Source organism: Microchirus variegatus, assembly GCF_963457635.1.
Source record: "Microchirus variegatus genome assembly, chromosome: 15".
Lineage (NCBI taxonomy): Eukaryota > Metazoa > Chordata > Actinopteri > Pleuronectiformes > Soleidae > Microchirus > Microchirus variegatus.
Window position 1 is genome coordinate 25047053 of NC_139816.1, and position 25620 is coordinate 25072672.

Genomic DNA, 25620 nt, shown 5'->3' on the forward strand with positions numbered 1-25620 from the left:
GTCTGCCATTCTGACTATGGGCGGGCCCAAGGAAGCTGCCTGCTGATTGGCTACTGAGTTTTAGCCAATTAATTAATAATTAACAATTATTCTCAGATTTCAATGAATTATTTTCTCCATTGTCGAGTAGTTCATACAAAAATATAGTACAAAAATATAATATAATGCAAAATAGTATGCAAAGTAGTGTCCATGGCATATGTACTAATTTGTGCTGACAATATTCTGCTTTTTACAGAGTTAATATCAGTAATTTGCCTGAGTAAAAATAATTGTTTCATAGAATACTTTATATTGTATTTGTTGCCTGGGCAATATATCGATTTTATCGATTAATTCAAGTTTTTTGTTCCGGACGATTTAAAAAATAAAAACATCAATTATTTTCTCCTATTACTACGGCGCACCTTTTGCCCTTGGGATCTTCAGTGCACAACCCCGTCCTACTTTTCCCCTCCGAACATGCACAAGGATGCACTCATAACATGGCTACCGCAAACGAGTGCCAGAATATTGTTTCTAAGAAAGGACTAGTATCTTTAGTGATTTGGATATATTATACATAAATCGGGGATTTTATTTTTAGGCCATATTTACCAGCCCCAGTTGCAAAACAATTTTTAATCATGTCATAATGATACCATGATACCAAACAAAGCCCATCGGCACCCAATGGGACCTGTCAGCTCAACCTGGGATTATTTACGGCACCACACTGAAAGCCAAACACAGGCTACTGTGGATCCCTTTCCTCCACAACTTTAGTGTAAATGCAGCTTACATATAGATAAGGTTAGCTTCATATTATGGACAGCCAAGTCCACTGGGAAGCCAATACCCAAATCCAGTCATTTAAAATCCTGCATGTGGATGTGACTGTGGAATAGAAATGTCGAGATTCAGTCATGACCATATGAGGGAACCTGATCAATTGATGCCCTTAAAGCGTTCTATTATGGAGCCAAAAGCATTCATCTGACACAGTATTGAAAGGTTTAGTACTTTCCCTGATTAATCTGAAGTAATCCATTGTCTGCTGTGGGATGCTTGGAGAGTGTGCATGTTGCTCTAACACTTTGCAGATGGAGGGATTACACGTCAAGCTGCCAGGGACCATTAGAAGCCAAGGGTGAATGGGAAAAGGAGAGTCACAGCGTCTAAATATAGGAGGGATCAGTGACCACAGTCACCTTTTCAACCGGTCATTCATTACTGCTGTCAATCCGGCATTTGTATCAGTCCGCCCATTAACGGAACGAGAAAAACCTTAAATCCTCAAGCATATAGACTCACTGACTCCCATGTGCTGATGTATATATAATGCAGTAAAGAGCTGGGTATCGTATGTACATTAACTTCACTCTAACATAATCTTTTACGTCATTGCTTTAATACTTGGACTCTAAATCCCTTAATAAAAGGGCAGAGTCAGAGCGTTTCCTTCCTGTTTGTCCGTTTCTATCATTTAACAAAACATAGACATCTTTTTCAGATGGAAGACAAATAGACAGACACACATACACACTTTCCATTTATCTTATATCCCCTTTCAAGCCAGGGCAAATAAAACATAGTAAATATAAAGAGATTCACATTGAGTGAGTACTCACGCAAGAGCAGCACAAGCCGACAATAGCCAGGGACTCCAGGATGCCGGCAGAGCCGACGATCCAGGTAAGGCGCAGAAAAAGGATGACCCCCAGAATATTTTGGAGGCAGGGGAGGTAGACACCCATGAAGGTCCCCATCTGTGGGCTCTGTAGAGAGAGATCGATAAGAGAATGTGGAGGGGATGAAATGAGTGCAGCACATGATGAGTCAGTTAAGTAAAACCTGACAGCATAATTAGTGCTCTTAAGTTAAGAAAATGTAAAGCTGTCAGTTTTTTGCTAAATGCATAAATGTCCTTGCTAAATCTTATTGATGGATCATCAACATAAGTTTACAGAAAAATACTTTACGTGGCCAACATTAATGAAGACATATCTCAATGGGATTATTGTAATTTTTCCCGTACTATATGGTTACGTTATGATATAAATAAATGACCTATAAGCAGTGTTGATGTGAATTTACGCATTCATAGTGTTGTGAAATCAATTAACCCATAATAAACAATAATCGTACCAAGAAAATCTATAATTGTGACATCCCTCGTTTTTCTAACATTATGTTCTTACAAGCCAGTGGGAGGAGCCACAGGCCCAGACAGGATGGGCGAGGGACTGAAGCTGTGGTTATCGAAGCACCATGCTGCATAAAAGCACTGTGGCCAATTTTCCTGCTCTAAGAAAATCTCTGAAATATGAGCATCCGAAGATCTTTGAATATGAAATTTTGTGGGTCAGTTATTTCATCATGGAATTGTTCTTAATTTCAACCACAAAAGGATAAACAAAGCAGCTCAGGCAAACTGACCAAATGGCCAAGTGTAATAACTCCAGTATTTGATGTTCCTATATAAGAAGGAGACTGACTATTTATTGTACATTAGGTCTTGGCCTGACTATGTGCCTCCAGATTGTAAATAATAATAGATACATAACACCACTACAATAGAATACATTTTGATATTGCCATGTCAAACAGCTTCATCAATTAAAAACCTGATTATGTTGTGATAGTTCACCAGCTGTGACCTAAATAACAGCATCCATACACATATCATAGGGAAACAAGGCTCTCTGTTGTACCTTAACAGCTTTCTTTTTGGGCCCTTCATCTTCATCAGCTTCCTCATGCTCATGTGCCCCCTGGGTGAGATTGGTGTAGTTTGCCAGTTTATTAAGGAGAGATGACACCATGGGGTTGCTGTCCATTTCCTCCTTCAAAACAAATACAACAAAAATTGTAACATGCTTAACAATGGCAGCTGGTGTGTCTCTCAGGATTAATTCCATGTTCCATGGCCAGTGACAAAAGGTGTTACATCAACAAAATATATATTGTTTGTCTTTATTCAGACAACAATCCTTGAACTTGTACTGCAGATTTAAACAAATTCTTCAGCTCATTCAAGCATAAAAACTTTACCGCTATATCTTAAGATTTACTCAGCGTCTCCAAAAGAGTGGTACATTCACCTCTTTGTGAACCATTAATTTAGTTCACCACCAAAACATGTATTCATGAATACAATTAATTATTTGTATTTGTAGCTTTTACATAATGTTTTTATCATTACATACAACTACTTTACACATTGTGTTGTCATTAGAAACTGTTTTACAGTTACCTCAAAAAGAGCCATGTTGGTGCCATCGTAGCTGCTGCCTTTGTCATTGTCTGTGTTGTTGATAAAGGGGCTGTTTTCCTTTGGAACACCATCACCTGTGGAATTACAACAAAACAGTTGTATATTTAGAGGAAAGGCAGTCTGGATTTAACCAAAATATGGCGGAGCAAAGAAATTGATACATTCCACTGTTTTCACTGTCAACTGTTGCCAACAACATTCTTTTTACTGAGTGAATTCCAAAAGAGCAGGTTGTTTTCCACACCACAGATACAAATATGAGCTGTAACGCAGGGTTCTCAAACTGCCAGCCAGCAGGCCACTCTAAACCCCTCCATACTTACATTCCAGCTTGCAAAGATCCAATGTAGTCAGGGATTTGTTTTTATTATGTAATTATCTACACTCTTAGAAATAAGGGTTCCAAAAGGGTCCTTCTACAAAGGCTGAGGTTCTACCTGGAACCATTTGGTTCTGAAAAACCCTTTCCCAAAGAAAGGGTTTTTCAAGGGTTCTTGGTAACACAAATGGTTCCAGTAAAAACCATTTTGATCCAGAGAACCCTTTAAAACCCCTTTCCTGAATAAAGGGTTTTAAACGGGTTTTAAACGGGTTCCCCCCCGGGAAACCCTCCAAAAGGGGAGAACCTTTTTATAAAGGTTCTACTTGTAGCCAAAAAGGGTTCTCCTAAGAGGACAAGCCTAAGAACCTTAAATGGTTCTACCAGAGGTGGAAAGTAACAAAATACTTTTACTCAAGTTACTGTATTGAATATTTTTTTTGTGTATTTTGTATTTTCTAAGTACAATTTAAAATCAGGATTTTGTATTTTACTTGAGTACGTATTGACTCAAGTATTGTACTTAGTTACTTTTTAAATCCTATCCGTTACTGAGTAAAAATAAAAATTCAGCACAATGAAGACCTACAGGGGAAAATATACACCAGAACCAGACGAATGATGATGTGATTTGCACCAGCACTGGTGCGTGAACATAGAGGGCACGTGCCAAATGTGAGGTAATATCCTGTGTCTCGCTGGGCGTATGAGCTCCAACATAGTTTTGGATTTCTGAGCCCCTGTCATATTTCTACTACCCTCACACCCCACACAAAGTAACTAAGTAACTTTTACTCAAAGTACATTTCAAATGAACTACTTTTTACTTCTACTTGAGTACATTTTCCTCAATGTATTGGTACTTTTACTTGAGTACAATATTTTAGTACTTTTTCCACCTCTGTGTTCTACTTAGCACTTTTATTTCTAAGAGTGTTGCTGGTAGGGGTGTAACGATTCGGTTCAACTTTGGTTTTTGACACGTGGTTTGGTTTAAACAAAACAAAAAACCTTTTGGAAAACTTGCAGAAAAAATGTCTGGATTTTATTAAACGATTGTTGCATTGCAATATCAAGAACATGACCATTACTAGTATAAAACTTTTCTTTAGACCAAAATAAACACTTCTATTAATCTCTTAACTATCCAGGAATACAAAAACATAAACATTTGTCTTAAAACCAGTCTACATTGTCTAGATAAATAAAATCAAAATGAAATTCTTACACTAGTCTGAGGTATAACAACAATAAATAAAAAGCACTTTTCTTAAGACCAGTCTACATCCTCTAAATCTATCTATAAATTCCAGGAATGTCTGTTTTGTCTGTGTGTTATTCGCATATCTCTCGAACCGAAGGTCCGACTGATTTCAAACGTGACAGGTGCCTTGCTACAGGGCAAGAGTAAATGCAGTGCCAAGTTCGGACATTCTGTGGATAAGTGATGCAAAAGATAACGGTAAAAGAAGCACACACTGTCTTTCACCACTCCAGCCTCTCTATTGCTGCTCTACCCCCTACACGGCGTCATGAAGCGGAGGAAGATGATGAGCGCAACTGAAGTTTGTCAAGATAAAGTGAGTTTCTGAACCTTTATACTTCTACTAGCTGGTGACCAGTCAAACAGTCAAACTCCTTGGACTCCTCAGTATGTTTTCCCCACTGTGAGTCTTGCAGTAAATATACCGTCACTGGACAGTCCTCCACAGGGCCACAATACAAACACAGAAAACATTTAGGTCTGCAACCATCAATCATTTTGGTAAATGATTTATCAGTTTGAGTGGTTTTTGTAGTAAATAAAACAAGATCTCAGATTTTTCAGCTTCTTACACGTGAATATTTGTTTTTTGGTTTCTTTTCTCCACATAACAAAAGGAATAATTACACATGAAATACTGTATTTATTTCATTTCAAGGTTTAGGAGAAAACAATCAACGTTTTCTGACATTTGACGGACCGCACAACTAATTAATTAAACTTTTACAAAACGGATTAATCGATTTTGAAAATATTTGTCAATTATAGCCCTACACAATTCACTCTCACATTCACAAGTGCTTGCATCTCCCAATCTGGACTGTGGGAGGAAGCCAGAGTATTTGGAGAGGTTCCCATGCACACATGGAAAGAAAATGCACAATGTGGTAAAGATCCTCATGGTCTGTTGTTTGTATGGTTTTCACATCTAAAAATTAAAACTGTAGTGCGCAACATTTGAATATCGACAAATGTCTATTACATTCAAACCATAGTCAAATGACCTCACACAATCAAACAATTTTCAGTAAACCATTGTTTAGGAGTTGTGTTGCACAGCTACATGCATGGAATTTCCCGCTCTACATATTTTTGTCACTTTTTTCAAACTGGTTGTAAGTATGACTGAAAATGCAAAGGAGAGCCAATGAAAGGTTTTAAAAAAACAACAAAAAAAAACAACTAAAGCAAAAAACTGTGCGGTCAGCATTTTGCTGGGATAAAAACATCTTGTCCTTATCATCTGTGGACGTGCATGCCAAACAACCACCTTGTCCTTTTCGATGGTAGCTCAGTGGTAGAGCGAGTCGTCTTTCATCAGGAAGGTTGTGGGTTTTGAGTCCCGGCTCTGCTAATCTACATGCCAATGTGTCCTTGGGCAAGATACTTAATTCCATGTTGCTTCTGATGGCTGTGTCTGCAGGGTGTGAATGGGTATGGAAGATGAGTGATACAAAATGCACTTCACATAAATGTGTGAGTGAAAAGTTGACTGTAGTATAAAGCAGCTTTGAGTGGTCATCAAGACAAGAAGTAAACAACTACAAATCACCTAGTCACCTATGACCTCACCTGTCAATGATTTGTATCCACATTAGCTTCCAGAACAATAGATAGTGTGATTTAATAGAACATCCCAACAGGATAGGAGGCCACTGTCTTTGTTCAGCCAAACAAGATCCATTAAAGACCTATTAATTGTATTTGTTTTTCACAAATTAGTGGCAAACACCCCGTCTTCTCTGTATCTCCACTCTCCTGACAACAACAGCGCTCACACATTCAGTCAAAGTAACGCACAGCTATCACGTCTCCACAGAGGACACTGTAGCAGCAAACTGTGAAACCACTTTGTGTCAAACACAGCATTGTACTGAGGCCATGTTTCAAATGAGCAGACAAGTTACAGAGTTTGAGCATGCATGCTTCTCTTAACACTGTCATGTTTGAAAGTGCAGAGTACACCAATTTGGAGGAAATGTGTTGATGTGTTGCATCATGCTGTATATGAAATATGAATATGACAAAAACATCACAACAAAAGTGCTAAAAGCTACCAACCCAAATGATTTTTACTTTGTAAGTTTAACTTTGAGAAGGTCGCTTCATTTATGAATTAAGTAAAATGAAAAAGCAGAACATAATTGACGGGGCTGTCGATATATTAAAACAAATTAACTAATTAAAAGTTTGCTTTTTTTCGAATGACTAAATTAATGAGTAATCAGACAGTGTGCATTTCAGACACCATCGTTTAATTGCATAAAACTGAGATTTCAAAGAGACTCAGGCCAAGTGCCAACCAGGTCATCTTAAAAAAGGCCAACATAGATGACTGCCATCCTGTAAGCAACAAGAACATGTGTTAACATTACAACAACAAAACTGAGAATGTCCTTAGAAACTCTGTCCATATGGAAGTCTCCGAGCAGCTGCCAGTGCTATCTGTGCCTAGAGTGGTTAGTTTGCCATGTACTTTCCACTCATTGGTCAATGCCGAGGAATTCCTCGGTGCAGGTCTCAGCAATAAGTCGCGTATCTGTTTTTTTGACAGTCAAACAAAGGATTGCAACTTCCAGTCATTTTCAATAAATTGTGCCGAGACACCTGGTTAACTTTTGTTTTATCGATGGTTCCGTCGCTCATCGTCTTATAATTAAACCTTCCTATGGCGACCAAACCATGCCAAAATTCAGTCGTGCAAAAAACAATGTGAATGCGGGTGAAATATTATTCCAAGAACTGCTCGCACGAGGAGGAATCTTGAAGCAGCGCGCAAAGCAGCCACTAGAGAGAGAGAAGTGCCCCTGAAAACCACTGTGCTCTTTCGAAATCAAGTTCTGCTCCTGTGGGTTAACATTCGACTTGAGGGAGGGAACCCAGGGCGTACCGGCTCTATTGTGATTGGTCGTTTCTGAGAGCGAGCCAGATTTGATTGACAGGCCAACTTTCAGAGAGAGAACCCGGGAAAGAGAACAAACCAAATTGGTTGATGGATGACCAATGAACGACCGGACCAACACTTCAAACTCAACCAAACCAAAACACAACCCGGTGGCTTCTGTCATGTAGTGTACCACAGGCTAAACCAGTTTCTGTTTCAATTTCTGGCTTTCATGTCGGAGGTCAGCGCACACTAGAAGTAAACAAACTTGCTTTAACTGCATTCAATTATTTCATTGATTAATACGTACTAGAAACACTAGAATCACATTGAGCTATCCATATTTTCTATGCTTAAGACTGTGTAAAGTTATAGTACAAAGGCATATATTTTCATGCAATTTATCTATTTAAGAGCAAATGCTTACATTTGTTCAGAAAAAGGCAGATTCATGTTTTTCATTCATTAACTGGATTACATCAAGGTTGCTCTTGTCAGTTGCTTACATTTTCAACAAGACCAACTGTGCTATCTGGTTAGCTGTGCAGCAGCTATGCAGCACAAGTAGGTCAATAATATTCATCTGTTGGGTTTAAACCTTTATAAAACACTGAGATAAAAATGCAAACTTTACAAGGAAAATTAATTTTTAACAATAAAATTGAGTTTAAAAATACCACAGTAAGCAAAACGGAGGTGGCGACTACCGCTACACAGAAGCACCAACAATGAAAACAAAAACAAACCAAGATATGTAGCAGCTCCTGCACCACCATGAAAGTAAGAGCATAAACTCCAACAAAGCTCAGACCTTTACAGTAAAAGACACAGCTAGTTTTCAGTGTACAGTGTTTTCATTTTAAGGTTATTCTACCCTACAAATAAACCAGTGAAGTTCCTCAAAACACCATCATCAACAACAACAAAAAAATATTTACAACCATACACCAATTCTTTTTTAACCCCTCCCCTTAGTGAGCCAATCACAACCACAGCTTTTTTCCCTGCACTTCAACATCCATCAGCGGAGCTGCCGGTTGTGAACTCTGACTGCAGTGGGGATTTCATGGGTAACTTTTACTGTTTCATCCAGCTGCAGGGGGAATAAGAGGCTTGTAGCATGGCTTAGCCCACTGATAATCACAGGGAAAGTCATTATGTCCTTGTACTGTGTGGCTCTGCGTGAACACAGTCTGAGTGGAAGAGCAGAACATGGTGTATTACGATAGAGCAGAGAGTTTTCAGTAAGCTGTGAGAGAACAGAATGAATTTGTAAGATAATGACTTTCTGCTCTATGGTGCTGTGAGGATGCAGCTGAGGTCCAGTCAAACCTACCAGAGCTGTGGTGACTGGAGATGCTACACAACACAGATAATCATCGTCTTAAATGACACAGGGCAAATCCTCTTTGAGGACCCAGTGTCAGAAGGATAAAACTGGCAGCATCGTTTCCAAATCCGGGCGAAGTTTCTGCTTATAGCTTGTGCATAAGGTGCTTTCGAAGTCATTGCAATTGTTGAAAACGGAAGTTGTAAGGATTTATTTAGAGCCACTGACAAAAGGCCGACAATACAGTTCACTGTATACTATTTACAATTTACTATATGTTCAGGGTTTTTATCTTCCATTCCAAGACTTTCGTGTATCTCAGCATTCAGGTACACCTAAATTAAATGACTATAAACTAAGATGTCAGTTTTATACTAAGACAAATTATAAATCTAAATTAATTTCTTTTTTGAAACCTATATTCTAAAATGTTACTTATGTTTGCTAAAAAATGTGGCTTATGTTTTAGGATTAATTTAATTTCAACATATTTGAAGGTCCACTCTTACTGCTTATGAATGATTTGATGACTATGATAGAAAGAAAAAACTGCTGTTCACATTAGAGATGGGGATCGCAAGTAAAATGCTATTCAAATATTCTAAACTCCAGTGCATGAGAGCTAGTGAAAGTAACGCAGGAATGGGGTGTTGAGCTTACGGAAGCAGCTTGCTGGTTTTTGTTTTCATAAAATAAATTTATTTTGTATATTTTTAATATATCATGAATAGTCACAGTAACTGACTGACTTTTTATAATAAACTTGTATTGATGTTATTTCATATAGCAAACAATAAGACCACTCACACATAGAGTATGCGGCGCTATTCATATAATGAGTGCATAAGACAGCAGTCAGTGCTCACTTCATTAGTTAGCTCATTAACTATATTCTCTCTTGCTAATGCCTGAGTTACTGGGAAAACACTGTAGTATCATATTTTTCTGACGATAATCCAGAATGCAGCTAAAAATACTCATCTATAAAAACATGCTCAAATATTTCATCTTTCACTCACCACAGGCAAGCCTTGAACATCAGCATTCCAAGCTACAACTTGGGCTGCAAGCAGCACTGGACAGGCCCGCACACCCACATGCATGGCGGAGGTGGCAATGGACGTTGCATGGCCCTAGATCACACCCTAAGTAAATGTAGTAACTGAAGGTGCAAATCCTGTTTCCAGTAGGTGGCACAATCATATCCTGGACCACAGGGTGCTACACGCTATACACTAGCATGGTTAACACGGTTACTGCATACCGATCAACAGAAGGTGAGGAGTTGGAAACTTATGTCTGGCTAGTGGGAACACCTTAGTCAGCTTGCTATTTCCACTGATCCTGATGTGTACACTTAGGCCCTGCCCAATACCTCCCCTAACCCTAAACTTTTGCCCTAACCCTAAATGTTGCACGTGCTTGTGTAGGGGGGAGCAAGGGGAGTGTGATTTTGTCCTTATAATCAACCCTCAGAATGTAGTGAGCTCTGATGCGGGCGAAGTGAAAGATGAAATTACCCATGATGCTTTGTGAATTCAGTGAGCTGGTTGGACCGTTGGACTTTGAACACAAATGTCAGAAAATAACTGACGATTTATGAAAGCAGCTAGCTAACTAGCTAGCTAGCGGCTATTTGCACTTGGCAAATAGCTAGCTCTGCTACATCTGGGTAGTTGTGTCAGTGTTTCGGATGTGTGCACCGGCGTTCACTTGAGCACGAATACCCTGTACTTGTCAGATTTTAATCACATTCGTGATATAGCGTTTACGAGGACGGAGAAAAACCGGCGTGAATGGAGATAAACAAACACAGCCAACCCATCAGGCAACACAACAGCTCGATCCACCGGCATTTTCTCCTGAATGAAAATAGTAGCACACGCCACCGGTAGAATTGTCAACAACAAACGTTCGTTATGTTCACTATGCTAATTTGCATAAAGTGGTGTCCCAATTCCATAGGGAAGCCACTTCCCTCAACGAGGGGAATTTACAGTTGAGGGCACTCCAAACCAAGTGGAAATTTTAAGGGGGAGGTAGTGGGACGGGGCCTTAGTCTGGTGATTTTTTGGGCATGACAAGGCCCTCAAAGAGTAAGTAAAAGATGAAGAGGATGATGATAACACAATAGGTCCTTTGCACCAATCAGTGCTTGTGCCCTAAAAAAGCTGCCAGCTACTACTAATGCTCCAATTGATGAATGCCATTTTCTTTTTTTACTGCAGTAAATCATGTAAATTGCACTTAAGGTAATGTACAGGTGCAAATGACACAGGGCAATGTGTTGTGTCCCTTTGTGTGCTGTAGCTAACAGTCCTGTGGGACATGGTCCAGATTCATGTGCAGTAGCAGTGGCAAGACTCTGGCCCAGTTAACGGATGTTAGCCTCTGTGCTCATTACACATGCTGTTTATTTTCCAAACATGATCAGATCCAGTTCAACTGTAATTATTCACTAAAGCAGACGACTCAAAGCATCAGAGCAGTGTGGTTGTTTAATCACACAAAACGTTGCTTTAATGTTGGCAGAACAAAACAAACTGAAACTGAAAGATGATCTGAACAGGACCATTCTGGCAACCAACAGCAACATTTGGCACTTCATAATAAAGATGGTAATTATTTTAACTGCAATACTATAAAAACATTTTTTTTTTTTACTTTTTATAACATAATATGATAAATATTAAAAGGTACCAGAGAGACATTGTTTACTACACTTAAGTAACACTCCTAGCTTGCTGGGTTTTTATGTTGTTGTTTTTTGAGGTAGAGTAAATTGAAAAAGACTACTGAACTTTACCTATTTGACAGCTGCTGCTGAAGATGGGCTCAATTCAGTTACAGTGCATGCTACCCTTGCTAGTCAGCAACATTATTTACATGACATTTTTTACACTACAACATTGGCTGTTGTGTCTTGGATATGTAGCAGCCACCCATCATGAACTATGACAGCAGCTCTCAGTGCTAATACCCAAATGTTCCAGAAAGATAAAAAGGGAGACAGATTACAGTTATCATAATCCAGATTAAATCATGGTCAATTTTGACTGTTTCTTCTTGTTTTTTTCTTTAACGCTGAAAATGTGTAACTTTTAAAAACAAACAACAAAACATGACAACAAAAATGGCAACATGCTCTTTGTCATTATAACCCACCCTGCATTACCCAAAGTGCTAACATCAGCAGTTTTCATGACAGTTCAGGAATGCTGTAAGTGCACATTCAAAAAAAGCAAATTAAATACACTGCATATATATTTATATATGCAGTAATTCTCGATATGCACCTGAAGTAAAGAAAAAAAAGAACACTGAAGATGAAAGCTGCTAGGAGGTTGTATATACACTCCTGATCAAAATGTTAAGACCAGTTGAAAAATTGTGAGAATTTACCTTTTGCACTGTTGTATGTTAAGGTTCTTAGTAGTTCTTCAAAATGCAAAAAGAAGAAATTGGAGTGAGACAAAAAAAATATTTAGTAAGCAATCTATTTCAAACAACCATTAAACTGAATTAGGCTGTTCATCAGCTGATCTAAAGTCCGTTAAAAACCTAAATCTTCGCACAAAGGTGGATTCAGTACCATTTTCTGTCAGGTATCCACACTGTCATGACCTCCTGATGGCAAAGGCAAAAAAGCTTTCTCTCTTTGAACGCGGCCAGATTGTTGAGCTGCATCAGCAAGGCCTCTCACAGTGTGCCATTGTTGCTGAGGTTGGACGCAGTAAGACAGTCATTTTAAAACTTCTTAAAAGATCCTGAGGGTTATGGAACAAAAAAGTCAAGTGGTAGACCCAAAAAGGGAAAAGAATCCCTATCTCAGATTTAGCCTGTGATTCATGTTCATGACAATGTCCCTCTAATATGATCTATTAATTCAAGTAGTGTCTGTCTGTCCCGTCTGTTAATTTGACATTTTTTGGATAAGAAATGGAAGGGAAAGGGTACTTTTTAGTATATCATGGAGCGACTGCACGGTGAAGCTCTCCATGCAGATTGTTCTCAATTCAGTTCAGTTCAGTTCCGTTTACACACAGATGCTCCCACTTACGTACGTAGTCTTTGATGTTCGCATTCACATAAAATGTTATCGAAGCCAACACTGGACTGGTGCTTAAACAAAACCAATGTATATGTTATTATGAAGAAACACACACGATTATCGTGTGATTTTGTGGACATTTATTGTGCTTAAGTAAATAAATGGTTTATATTTCTGTATTTCACTCACACTTTCATACAGTGCATCTATGTGCAGAGCATTTTCTATCACTCATCTTTCATACCCATTCACAAGCTGCCGGCACAACCGTCAGGAGCAACGCAGGGTTAAGGGTCTTGCCCAAGGACACATTGGCATGTAGACTAGCGGAGCTGGGATTTGAACCCACAACCAACCAACAATTTGAAAGATGACTCGCTCTACCACTGAGCTACTTGTCTGTCTTGTGTCTTTTCATACTTCTAAATTTTTCTCTTTATCGTATTGATCTATTTGAATTTTGCGCATGGACACTTATTGCTTGATTCCCCTTTTTTTCCCCACGCCTGAATTAAATTATACTGTCTATGTTCTCACGCTGACTTTGATAAAATTAGATGCAATCACTGCAAATGACTGCAGTATTAACTCAATTAGTCTCTAGTTATATGCAGTAGGACCTGCTATTGCTATCCGGATTGCCAGATAGTTTGTTGATTTTTGAAATGCTTTAAATGCTAATGGCCATTTAAATAAAAATTTAGCAACCCACTGATCTGGGTATATTAAATAAAGGGAGGAAACGGTTAAACCTCTTGTGTAATTGTTGATGAATGAATGCAGGTGTTTTTGATGGCAAACGTGTGTGTGTGTGTTCCACTTCTGCAGGTGGGGAGTTGAGTCTTCCTGTGCAATAGCACATTAGGTCACCCTGAAAAAATGTGGCATTGCTAAAGGTTATGCAATATAAAAGAGGCAACAGCCAGGTTTAAATAAACCACCCTCTCTGGAAAAGATATAGTTTTCTGTTAACTCATCATGCCATATTCCAAGACGGTATTCAAAAAAAAATCAACAACGAAAAAACATAACTCAAACAGCAAAGCTCACCAAAAAATAATCATAATAAAAAATATAAAAATATTTCCTTGGATTCAGGTACATTTTAGATGTCAACATCTAATTGAAATTGACAAAAATGTTATGCGGGGAGTCTTATATTTCACATACTGGCAATCATGCTATAAAGCATGATTTATATGTTCTTATGTATCTCATATCTTTTTTTGTTTTTACTTCTTGACAAAAGCAATATCAAATTGTCAGTACAGTCAGTCAACGCTGATTTGAAGAGCAGTGACACATTGGAAGAGACATTACATAAGAGAGTGGGATTCCCTGATTCTGCTACGGCACACTGGACTGTTTAATGTATTTGATCACATACTGTATATGGTAAGCTTTTGTCCGTTTTCATTACCTTAAACATCAGGTTGACAAGTTAGATACAGGTACATTTAGGATGTGTTTGCGGTTTGTCTCTCAGTGTGGTAATAAATGACCATGCATCCTATTTATAACCACTAAGCAGCACACTGGTGTAAGCTGCCTAACACACGCCAGAGGTAGTCCATGGCTTACTGTACCAACTAAAACACAAAAGACATGCATAGCAAATCAAGGCTAATGTAAAAAAAAACTAAAAAAACAACATTATTTATTTTAAGAAAATGCAGAGATAAAATAAACTACTGGAGAGAAGCAGAATTTGTTCATACAGAAGGCAAAAATCAGGCAGATGACTTATGACTTTGTGTCTCCTTCAGCATGAACACTGCACACTGCCCTTTGCTCATTGATACATCTCCATTACTTACACAATTCATTCTTCATTCATTACAGCCTGATTCATTTAAATGTTTCTTTCATCTTAAAAGGCAAATAACATGCTCCATAGCAGCTGCATTACTCAAAGCCAGCAAATAAAACAGATATCCTCTTAACTTGGATGTATACAAATTTAGAAACACGTTACATTCGTGTAAATAGTACACACTAAACCAAATATTGTCACACTCATAGCACCCACATAGACTTGCTTGTAAAGCGCAACTCAAGGAATACTTTAGTTCAGTAAACTTACCCTTCCGTCGCGAACCTCCCCTGTGCTCCATTCTGAGGAGCGAGGCTGAAAAGGGGAGTGAAGGGGGGGTGTCCTAATAGTGGTCCCTGGGGAACGCCAATGATGGAGGTCCAAACTACAGAGATTCTGCTAGTTAAGTGCAGAAGTCAGAAATGCTGCCTGCGTTGTGTGGATAATGTGAGGATCAGCTATTTCTGTGACAGTGTGTGTGTGTGTGTGTGTGTGTGCGGGCAAGAGAAAAGTGGCCTATGACGACGATGTCCTCAACATCAGCCATGCATCACAGAGCGCCCTCACCCTCCCAATGACAGACCTGCACACGCAAACACACAATCACACTCACTCTCATCTCCCTGAGCTTCTGATCCCTACGCACACAACAACACATGCGCGTGCATGCTTAAAAGTACACACCAAAGGGGTGGAGCCAATAAAGCGAGGGAAGCAAAAAGCAGTCAGTCAGATCTATGGCTTTCGAGGAGAGTGGCAGCAGTAGAGAGAGGGAAAAACTAAGAAAAGTCATTGCTTTCTCAGCACCACAAGCTCACAGATGTACACTATATATATACATATACATATACATATGTATACATATATACATATACATACTAGGGATGCAACGGTACAGTTTTCACACAGTTCGGTATGTATCACGGTTTTGGGGGCACGGTATCAGTATGGTTTCGATATCTTAATATAAAACTACTCAGACTAGCAAAGGCAATATTACATTGTAAAAATAATTAAAAGCACAGATATAATAACACCACAAACTTTATTTAAACAATAGTGCACTATCAGATCAAATGAAACAGCAAACATAAAACCACACAAATTAAAAATAAATAAAGTTTAGTGCTATCCAATACAAATAAACACAATTTTAATCCACTCACAGAAACTACAACTACAAATACACCATGCTGCTTCAAGTGAAAGAGACAAGTGATGACACTTGCTCTGGGTGGCGCTGTAGAGCGAGTGTCTGTCCAATAGTGATGGGATCGGCAGTTCATTTGAGTGTACTGAATCACTAGAATCCGTTCATTAAAATGATTTGTTCAAAAGATTCGTTCACCGAATCGTTCAGTGCTTTGCAGGAGCCCAGTGCCCTGCTACGTGACTCACGTCATCCCCGAGTGCAGTACGTACGAATCAATTCACTCGCGGTGATTGACGCTGAAGGCAGCATGAGCAGAGCAGCTGAGTGCACAGCTGTGCTCATGTCTCTGCTCCTGAGTGGATCTAATCACGCAGCATTGTGTATTTTAATACATTATGACGGACTGAAACGTACCAAAATACCATTGTTTGCCGTTGCATATTAAACCGAACAGGGTGCACCGAACGGTTCGGTAAAATACCGAATACCGTTGCATCCCTAATATATATATTAGGGCTGTCAAAAGATTACAATTTTTAATCAGATTAATCACAGGGTAGCTGTGGATTAATCACGATTAATCACGATTAATTACCATTCGTAAATATGCCAAAAAAAAATTTAATTTTCTATTTATATTGTTGTATGAACAGAGAGATTAATAAAGTATGTGAAAATATAAATGTAAAGAACAATAAAATACTGTAAATAACTTGTAAAATCCTATACAAACTTAGTAAAAAAGAAACACATTATAAAACAATAGAAATAAATAGAAAAAATAAAATGCTGTAAATAACTTTAAAACATAACTATACATTGCACTGTAAATAACTCACATTATAAACAAAATATAAAGTATAGAAGTTAAATAGTTTTCTTACTAAACCCACAGCAGGAAATTCAGCACTTTGAAGCACTGCTTCTACTAGTTAGCGTTAGCGTCAGCTAGCATTCTGACGCTAATGTTAGCTGCTGTCTGTGTCCCCGTTCGTTAGACAGTGACTGTTAATGTTATGGTTATATCATTATCTGCGTCAGCAGCGCCACTTACAACTGTGTCTTTCTTTCTTTTTTCTTCATCCTCTCTTTTTTCTTCCTCTTCTAACTTCCTGATTGATAACTCCTCTTCATTTTCCTTCAGCTTCACACAGGTTAACATGAGGAGACGTGGGGCCCCTTTAGGGAGGTTTCCTACTGAGATGTCATTGCAAATCAACCCTTGTTTAAGGGAGACAGGGACGCAGCTGGTCACTGATGCATTTAGGCTCCGAGTGTCGGGAGCCCCCCTATCGGCTCGGGGCCCCAAGCAGTTGCCCGCCGCCTTGCCTGTTCATAAACTGCACCTCTAACCGTAGTGCGATGAAAGTGAGAAAGTGCGTTAATGCGTTAAAAAAATTAACGCGTTAATTCCACAAATGAATCATCTTGCGTTAACACGTTAATTTTGACAGCCCTAATATATATGTATCTACGTATATACATATATATGTACGTATGTATATATATGTATACGTATACATATATGTATACATAGGTATACTGGTTGTCCACCATATCTGCCCTATATTTGGCATTTTTTAATCTATCGGCATTGGCTGATATCCAAGTGTAGGACGCCTTTATTTATTTAAAGGGGAAATAAGTAGTTTATAGTGCCATCTAGAGGAGAGGCTGAAATTTACAACAAAGACCTGCTGCTCTGCTCACCCCCTCCCTTCCCTGAGCGCTACGGTATCCGCAGCTGGTCAAATGTCGTCCTCGTCGTCTTTCTCCGTGTCAGCAGATGAGGTTCGTGAGGCGAGGGAGAGGGCGGAGCTACCGCGGTCGTAGCAGACGAAGCGGAGAGAGTGGAGGCGGGACTTCCGGTACAAGTAAAGAGACGCTTGATTTGTTCTCTCGCGTTTGTCCTTACCGGCTCCGGTAGAAACATGGCGTCTCGCTGCTAACAGTGGCTATGCAACCGCGGCCCGCGACCATGTTATTTTACATGACTTTTTGAAACACTACGAAAATGAAACAAAAACTATTATACAGCGACTAGACAATGCAGGAGCACATAATATGTATAAAAAGTGGATTTTGGGTTATATAAACCCATAAATACTACACATTGTCCCTTTAAAGTCAGGCACGTCCAGGGCAGCCCAGGGTTATTGATGCGGTGGAACTTGTGCTTCCTGCCAACTGTGAAGGACCCCAAGCAAGAACTATAGGAAGAGCTTACAAAAATCCTGGGAGAAATATTCGAAGACCCGCTGAGTGCCAACTGTAATGCCGCAACACGTTGAATGTCACACGGAAGAAGAAGTTGAAACACAATACAGCAAACGTAAACACAACAGAGAGAAGGTAGCCTGTATTGCAAATTTGAGCGGGACAAAACAAGCCGCTATGAGGCAAAAGAAAAGGATACAGACAAATGCAATGAGTTAGAGCGACCGTTTTCTGCAACAGGAAATATTGCATCAAAGCACAGGGCAAGTCTGAGCATCATATGCACGTTTTGTTTTTTTTGTAGCAGTTTGGTAGCACTGACAGCTGATAGGGTGGATCGGGAGGACTAACTCTGGGAGTTGGAAGGGGCGTGTCGCAAATTTCCTTTCTGACCACGACGCAGGTGCATGGTTTATGGTGAATTGTGACTTTGGTGCATCATTCTAGGCCTATTGTAAATGCATGCTCATTCAAACTCACTGCACACACACACACACACACCTCGTGTCACCGAGTGTTATCTCCAGTATCACCAGTGACAAAGACCATTTAAAAACTGCAGAGAAGCATTCAAAAAAAAAATCCATAGCTATCAACATTTCAGTTAAGATAAACACTGACAGTTGCTGTACCAGCACTACTTAACTGTGTTTGTTTATTGGTTTGTTGTGGTTTTTGTGTTTAATCCTGTGACTCTTCTCACATGTTTTAAGAGACACAAACTCGAAAAATTCTGCTTGATGAATGCTCTAAATGTTTTATGTAAATGTTTGACAATTTCTTTTATATTACCCGTTATATATATTTAATAATCGGTTTATCAATTTATTTATTAAATGGTTATTAAAAGACTGTATGGTGAGAGGTGAAGGATAAATTATTTGTGTGACATTTTACAATGCAAATAGAGTGCAAAACGTTCAAATATGGGCCAAAAATGAAAAACTGGCAGCTGACATCTAAACATCGGCATCAACTATAGAAAAACCCATATAGGTCGACATCTAAATCAGTTGACTGGCAATGTACAAGGAGCACATAGGACAACAGACCTGGGAGCTAAAATCATTATGTATAGCAGAGGTGTCAAACCGGTGGCCCGTGGGTCATGTGTGGCTTCCCAATTGATTACAAGCAGCACCACCACTTAAAGCGGAACTAGACCGGAAGTTCCTATTAATGCTGTTTTTTTGGTGTGTATCTGCGTCATTACCTTGTTTATGAAGCCCTGACAGTTCGAAACAAATAGTTCAGCTATTGCTGAGAACGTTGTGTTTTATTGTAATCTCGGGGCTCAACGAGATCACTGAAAATCCCGCAATAGTTACGTAAGCAGCGGTTCTCCTGAACAACCTATCGTCCTGCTCCGGGCGGTAGTCCGGGCACATCCGGTTGCGTACATTGAACCGCAGAAGAAGAATAACGTCCGTTGTGGAGGTGTTTCACGAGCAACAGTGTCTTCTGACTCTGGGTCGGACTCCGGTTTAAAGTCATAAAAGGGACTGCGGCGGCGAGCCATGACGAAGCTATTTTTAAACACTGTTAAAAAATTTTTTGATAATGAGGAGCAGTGCATCCACCGTTCCAGAGGGGGGCGCTGCGCTTCTGAGAACGGATGTGCTGGATAGTACTGGCCAATAACAAGACTCTGTCTTCTGGGGGTGAAAGTTCACTCTGAAATCTCGCAGCAGAAAAACACTGTCAGAAAAGAGGATTTCTATCGGCTCGTTTACACCAACTAGGAGGTTTTTGACCATAAAAACAAGGTAATGTATGTAAGTAGACCTCCATAACTAACATTTATGTGCAACAGGACCACTGTATGTCACCTTTAATATAATTTATAAAATGAAAACGTGGCCCACAACATACTCTTCCTTTAAAGCACAGTACATGTGATAGAGGTGCAGTTGTCAGCCAGGAGAATATAATACTATATATTTGCTAGCAATGTTGTTATAATACTAAGAATAAGACGTTCGCATATAACTATTGCATTATTAAATGTGTTAGTCGGCATCCGTTCAATGCTGGCGATAGAGTGCACCTGGAAAGTCAACAGTTTTTATTGCAGCTCTAGAGTTGCAGTCTATTTCAGTTTGCACATACAGAGAGGGGATGGAGTGGGGAGCTGCTGCTTGAAGTTTCCTCTCTCATCTCTTTGCCTGCAGAAAGGAGATGGGTCTCTCCTCAGCATGGCAGATTCCTGCAGAGATGATCTAGCTCCAAATGCTGCTATCCTTTGCAGCTTCCTCCCACCTGTTGGGGTTGTTGGGCCTCCTTCATGTCACGTTTGCAGACATCTTTGTAGTTCAGGCGAACAGTGGCCTGGAACCTGTTGACACCTCTGGGGAATCGACTGAGTTCCATCCTGTGGACATGTCCAAGCCATCTGAGGCAGCATTGCAGGTATGCTGGTGGAATGAGCACCTTCAGGACCTCCTGGACATGTTGGATACTTTGTCCTGCCATGTAATGCCCAGGATGTGGCGTAGGCATGGTAGATGGAAGCTGTTCAGCTGTCTTTCTTGTCTGGTATAATGGGTCCAAGTCTCGCTGCTGTACACAGCAAGGTGCTGATGATGCAAGCTTGGTAGACCTGGATTATTATACGCACCGTTAAATGTTTATTGTCCCACACACTCATTGACAGTGTGGTCATCACTGTGGCGGCCCTCGTAAGACTCAACATGAAATGACAGTTTGTTTCGTGTTTTAATTACTGTTCTCCAAGTATTCACATTTATCTGTTTTTGACATATCAAAAGCACTTTTACTTAATACTTACTAAATTCTGTGAAATATTATAATAAATATCAAAGGTCATATTGCCCACTTGCTACTTACATTTTTTTTTTCTTGACTGACCCGCTCTTGACCAGACAAAATACCTTTGTCATCACCAGCTGGATCATGACCAGACCTGAGCTCAGCTTAGACACATGATCGATGTGCTACAGACCCACAAACAGTGCAGACAACAGAAAACCAGGCTCTGATCCAGCCCTTCAAACAAAGCTTGTGTGAGTCTGGTGCTCTGCCTTCAACCTTTGTCTTGCTGCCCATTAATCTGTCCGTCTGAATGTGAAGTAGGAACTAATCACTTAACCAGATTAGGCTAATCCTGAACTTTTTATAAAACATAGAAGCCATGCTGAGCGAGGAAAAAATCCAACGGCAGCATGATTTCTACTTCGTTTTCTGAACTCATAGTACCTGACTGAAACCTACTGTCGATTAGATCAGACATGATGCACGATAGTCACTGAGCTATATGTATAATGTGTAGCTCATTTATTTTATAAATTATTTTAGACGATTCCTTTCTTCTTCTTCATGTGAGACTGGTGGGTTGGTTCCCTAGACAATATAACCCTGGACAATATAATTAAACATTAAAATAGGCTTTTGGCTATGACAATATGTTACAAGACAATAAAAGTTAACTTTACAAACCCATTCTTCACACCAGCTTTTACATCCCATATGAAGATAAACGGATCATCAGCTGCCATCAACATTAAACGGACAGATGTGTCAAGGCAGAGCTTAAAGAGGGGATATCAAATTAAACAGTAAGAAGGATTTAGCCGTATCAAGCTTCACTTGGTTTGATGTCAGATGGCTGGTGTTATTTTGTGTGTCTTTGTAAGTGTGTGTGTGTGTGTGTGTGCGCGTGCATGTCCATACAAGTGTGTGTTACACTTAATGACATCCTAAGCCTTTAAACCCTTCAGGTAAACACCACGTCGGTTATGCAACACCTTGGGTGAAAAAGAAAGGATGGAGAGACAGGGACAGGAAATGTACAGACGATGATGGGAGGGTGGGAGAAGAGTGGGGAGTGGTTGTGATGACAAAAATGAATCTCTGTCTAAAACAATACTCATCATGATGAGTCAACAGTCTGGAGACAGTCAGGAGGACAAGACACACGTGTGTAACAGAATACAACACATTTAATGAAGGTGTGATAATGAAAATGTGGGAATAAGAAAGAAAAAAATATTAACAAAGGCCACATTATACTTCTACAACTGCGTAATGCGCTATCCAACTGCGTAGCCACGGAGACCCCTTGAGTCCTATGAGGCCAATGACGTGCGCTAGTGGATTTCATGAATACCGACGTTAAGTTCGGCTTTAGTTTATATGTGTTACAGGAATCATGCGGTTTTTGTCTGATTTACCTTATATAATTGTATAATTATTTTTAGGAACAATAACAACGTGTTAAAAGTAATTTTATAACTCCCGATTCTTTCACTCAACATGTTTATATTCAACTATAATTTGCGTGTAACTTCATGAACCGATAGTGACGATAAGACAAACAGCCTCCCAGCATCAGTGGTGAAGTGACCGCAGGTCTCAGTGCATCGCTCCGTCACAGCTACGGAGTCCACACCGTCAGTGTCACGATGTCCAGAACTGAACACAGTGATAAAGTGCAGCATGTCAGTCTCCTCTCCTCAATGAATCCACACAGCAGCTCGAAAATAAATGCTAATGAGCGTCAAATAAATAACTAGAACCCGTTTTGTCATAATATTTTAAAAACTGTAAATGAAACCCCCTCATTGTCTTCATTTATTCACATTTCTCATAAAGTTTTCATGTCGTAGGGTCCACTAACAGCAGCGTTGTTCCCGAGACACCACATGACCACGCTTTGCTGTGCTCGTACACAGCTGTGTAATTCTCACCAATGATGCAGCAAGTAACAAACCATGAAAACACAATCATTTTGAAATCAGCACCACTTCCTAAAACCTGTTTAAAGTCTAAAACCACAACTGTGTGTAAACAGACATGTAGGCAGATCATTAGCATTGACTGAGTACTTAGCAACAGAGAGAGAGAGAGAGAGACTACTAATGGCCTGTAGTGACGACATCCAGTAGTTCAACTATTTAATTGCTATTAAATGATTCTTCTAACCGGACATTTGCAAAACCTCTTAGATACTGGTTTGCTTATGATCGGAAAAACAAGGTGACATCATTTAACTGACTAACCGGTCCCATCGTAACCACAATGTGCATCATTTACACAAACAGAAAATAGTTTACCAGCTCAAACGATCCAAGCATAATGGCATAACCGCGAGAACATTTTCTCAGCAGGGGTGCTGAGAAAAAAAAAACCTCAGCGGTGTACTTAACTCGCAACTAACTACATTGATTAACAAATATAGGATATATACTGCACAAAACCACGCAGAAAATGCACAATGATACAAGCGAACAAAGGCGTCAGAAAAGCAGGGGACATCTCCGGGAATAATGCACCTACTAGAAATACCATAGCGGTCATTTTGAAAGTTCATAATTAATATGGATATATCATTTCAATGATTAAAGTACAAAGTGAAAATAAATAGATGTGCCATGTGAATATAGATGATAGTAAATATGAGGAAGCAAAATGTGAATTATACCAAGGGAGAAAATGCGTTAATTGATGAACAGAAATTGAATTCACTCTTGAAATTACAGATAAAAGCCCCTTTTATTTTATTATTTTTTATTTATAGCTCAATAGAACATAATTATTTCTATCAAAGCATTTTACTGCTTTTCTCTTCAGCCAGGTCAATGATATTACAAAACACTGTTACTGGACATCTGCACGTGGCTGCTGAAGGGAAAGTAGCTTGAATTGTAAACCGTGTCTGGTTTAGCCTTTTCCCCACTCGTGATGTCACAGGTTTGTTTTGCCCTGGTTGACAGTGAGTGATGCGTTGTCACTTTTCAGCACCTGTGTGGTGAACAGCGGCATTTACGCACAGGAGAAGCTCTCTTCTGACTCTACCAACCAACCAGGCTTATTTTCTTGGCTTGTGATGTTTCTGCCAACTCAAGTGAAATAAAAAAGTAATGTCCCTGCCCTTTTCTGTGTAAGGCTAGGCTCCACCATGTAATACCAACACCACAGTCTCCGAGCCTCTGAAGATGTGCGTAATGTCTTCATGCGGCGCAGAGTGGAAATGTTCTCTCTGATGATTACCGGGAACGAGTCACTGAAGACGTCTCCACGACAATTTACATTTTGGGGTCATCAGCAGGGGGTGCTGCAGCACCCCTACTTCCCGCATTACTGAATAAGGATGCAAATAATCCAGATCATCTTACAAACTGATGGACCATAACAAGGTTAAAATCCAGTTAATGTCTGCACCAACAGCTAGAGGCTGCGAGAGTAGAAATGACAGAAATGCCAGCAGCTATACTTAGTTAAAAAGCAACAGATGCATCACACCCCCTCCTGTCAGCCCTCGTACCAAAGCTCTGACCCAAAAACACTGGAAATCTTTGTAGTGGAACTGCAAAGTCTGGCTACACTTTCGCTGCAATTTTTCTGTGACCAGCTCCCTAATTTATTGGTTCGTCATCTCTGCTTCAACACTGTTCACTTGTCTGGCCTTTTGTGAAGACCTTTGGGTCTAGTGCTGCAAACATATCGACAGCTTGGTTAATGACAGACAGCTACACCAGCCAATCATTCTATGCACTCTGAATAAAATGACAGGATTACATTTAATTTAAATTTAATTATTGATGTCTGTCAGGATGTCAAAAGGATTTCAACAAATAACAAAATGATAAAAAAAAGTTAGAGCACACCGTCTTAAAACATTGTTTAAAGAGGACTATTTTTACTTTCCCAGTAAGACACATAATTGTTGCAAACATAGCCGAAAGAGCCAAGTTTTCCATGTTGACATAGTCCATAGACTCAGAATACTGTTAAGTCATGATGCACGGAGAGGGTCTGACAAAACTATCGCTGACAGAGAACAGATAGATGAAGCGCATGTCACAAAAATGTAGTGCATGCTTATTGGTTAAGAGGCTTATCAGACACACCACATGGAGAGGGGGGAGCTGGTGGTGAGGAGATGAATGAACAGTAAAGAACAAGCTTGAGTCGAAGCAGGTACTGTCCATCTAAAAATGTTCAATGGGCAAAGATAAAAACAACCAAACCAGCATTTATTCTGATTTTGAGAGTATAGGTCATGTAAAACGTATGAGGTATTTCTTCTTTGATAGGTTAATGCTTTGATAGGACTCAAACTAAATACCTGTAGGCCTGTCACGATAACAAATCAACTATTTTCAAAGATCAATAAACTTTTATTTCTAAGAGTATTTAACACTGGAACTGGAAGACATTTTAAATATCCACAATAAATGAACAAAACAACAGACACAGAGCCACTCAAAACAATACTTCACTGGGGTAAAGTGAAAACAAAAGACTTTTCCAAACTGATTCTTTGAGAGGACATCTCTTGTCTGCGTCTTCAACAAAAATGACCACATTTCGA

The 25620-nt window shown here is 39.5% G+C and overlaps 1 protein-coding gene across 4 annotated transcripts in view; it reads right to left on the reverse strand.

The window, feature by feature from the left end:
• slc12a7b (solute carrier family 12 member 7b) overlaps nt 1-25620 on the reverse strand; it is a gene marked incomplete at its 5' end in the record, with an annotated part of 69746 nt that overhangs the window by 21995 nt on the left and 22131 nt on the right. For 3 of the 4 annotated variants that reach the window (XM_083901658.1, XM_083901657.1, XM_083901660.1), the window contains 3 exons: nt 1611-1757; nt 2694-2825; nt 3236-3330. In XM_083901658.1, the coding sequence (XP_083757784.1) occupies nt 1611-1757; nt 2694-2825; nt 3236-3330 (374 nt within the window). Of the gene's footprint in view, nt 1-1610; nt 1758-2693; nt 2826-3235; nt 3331-15187; nt 15295-25620 lie in introns of those variants that run through there. The other variant, XM_083901659.1, reaches the window with a different exon arrangement.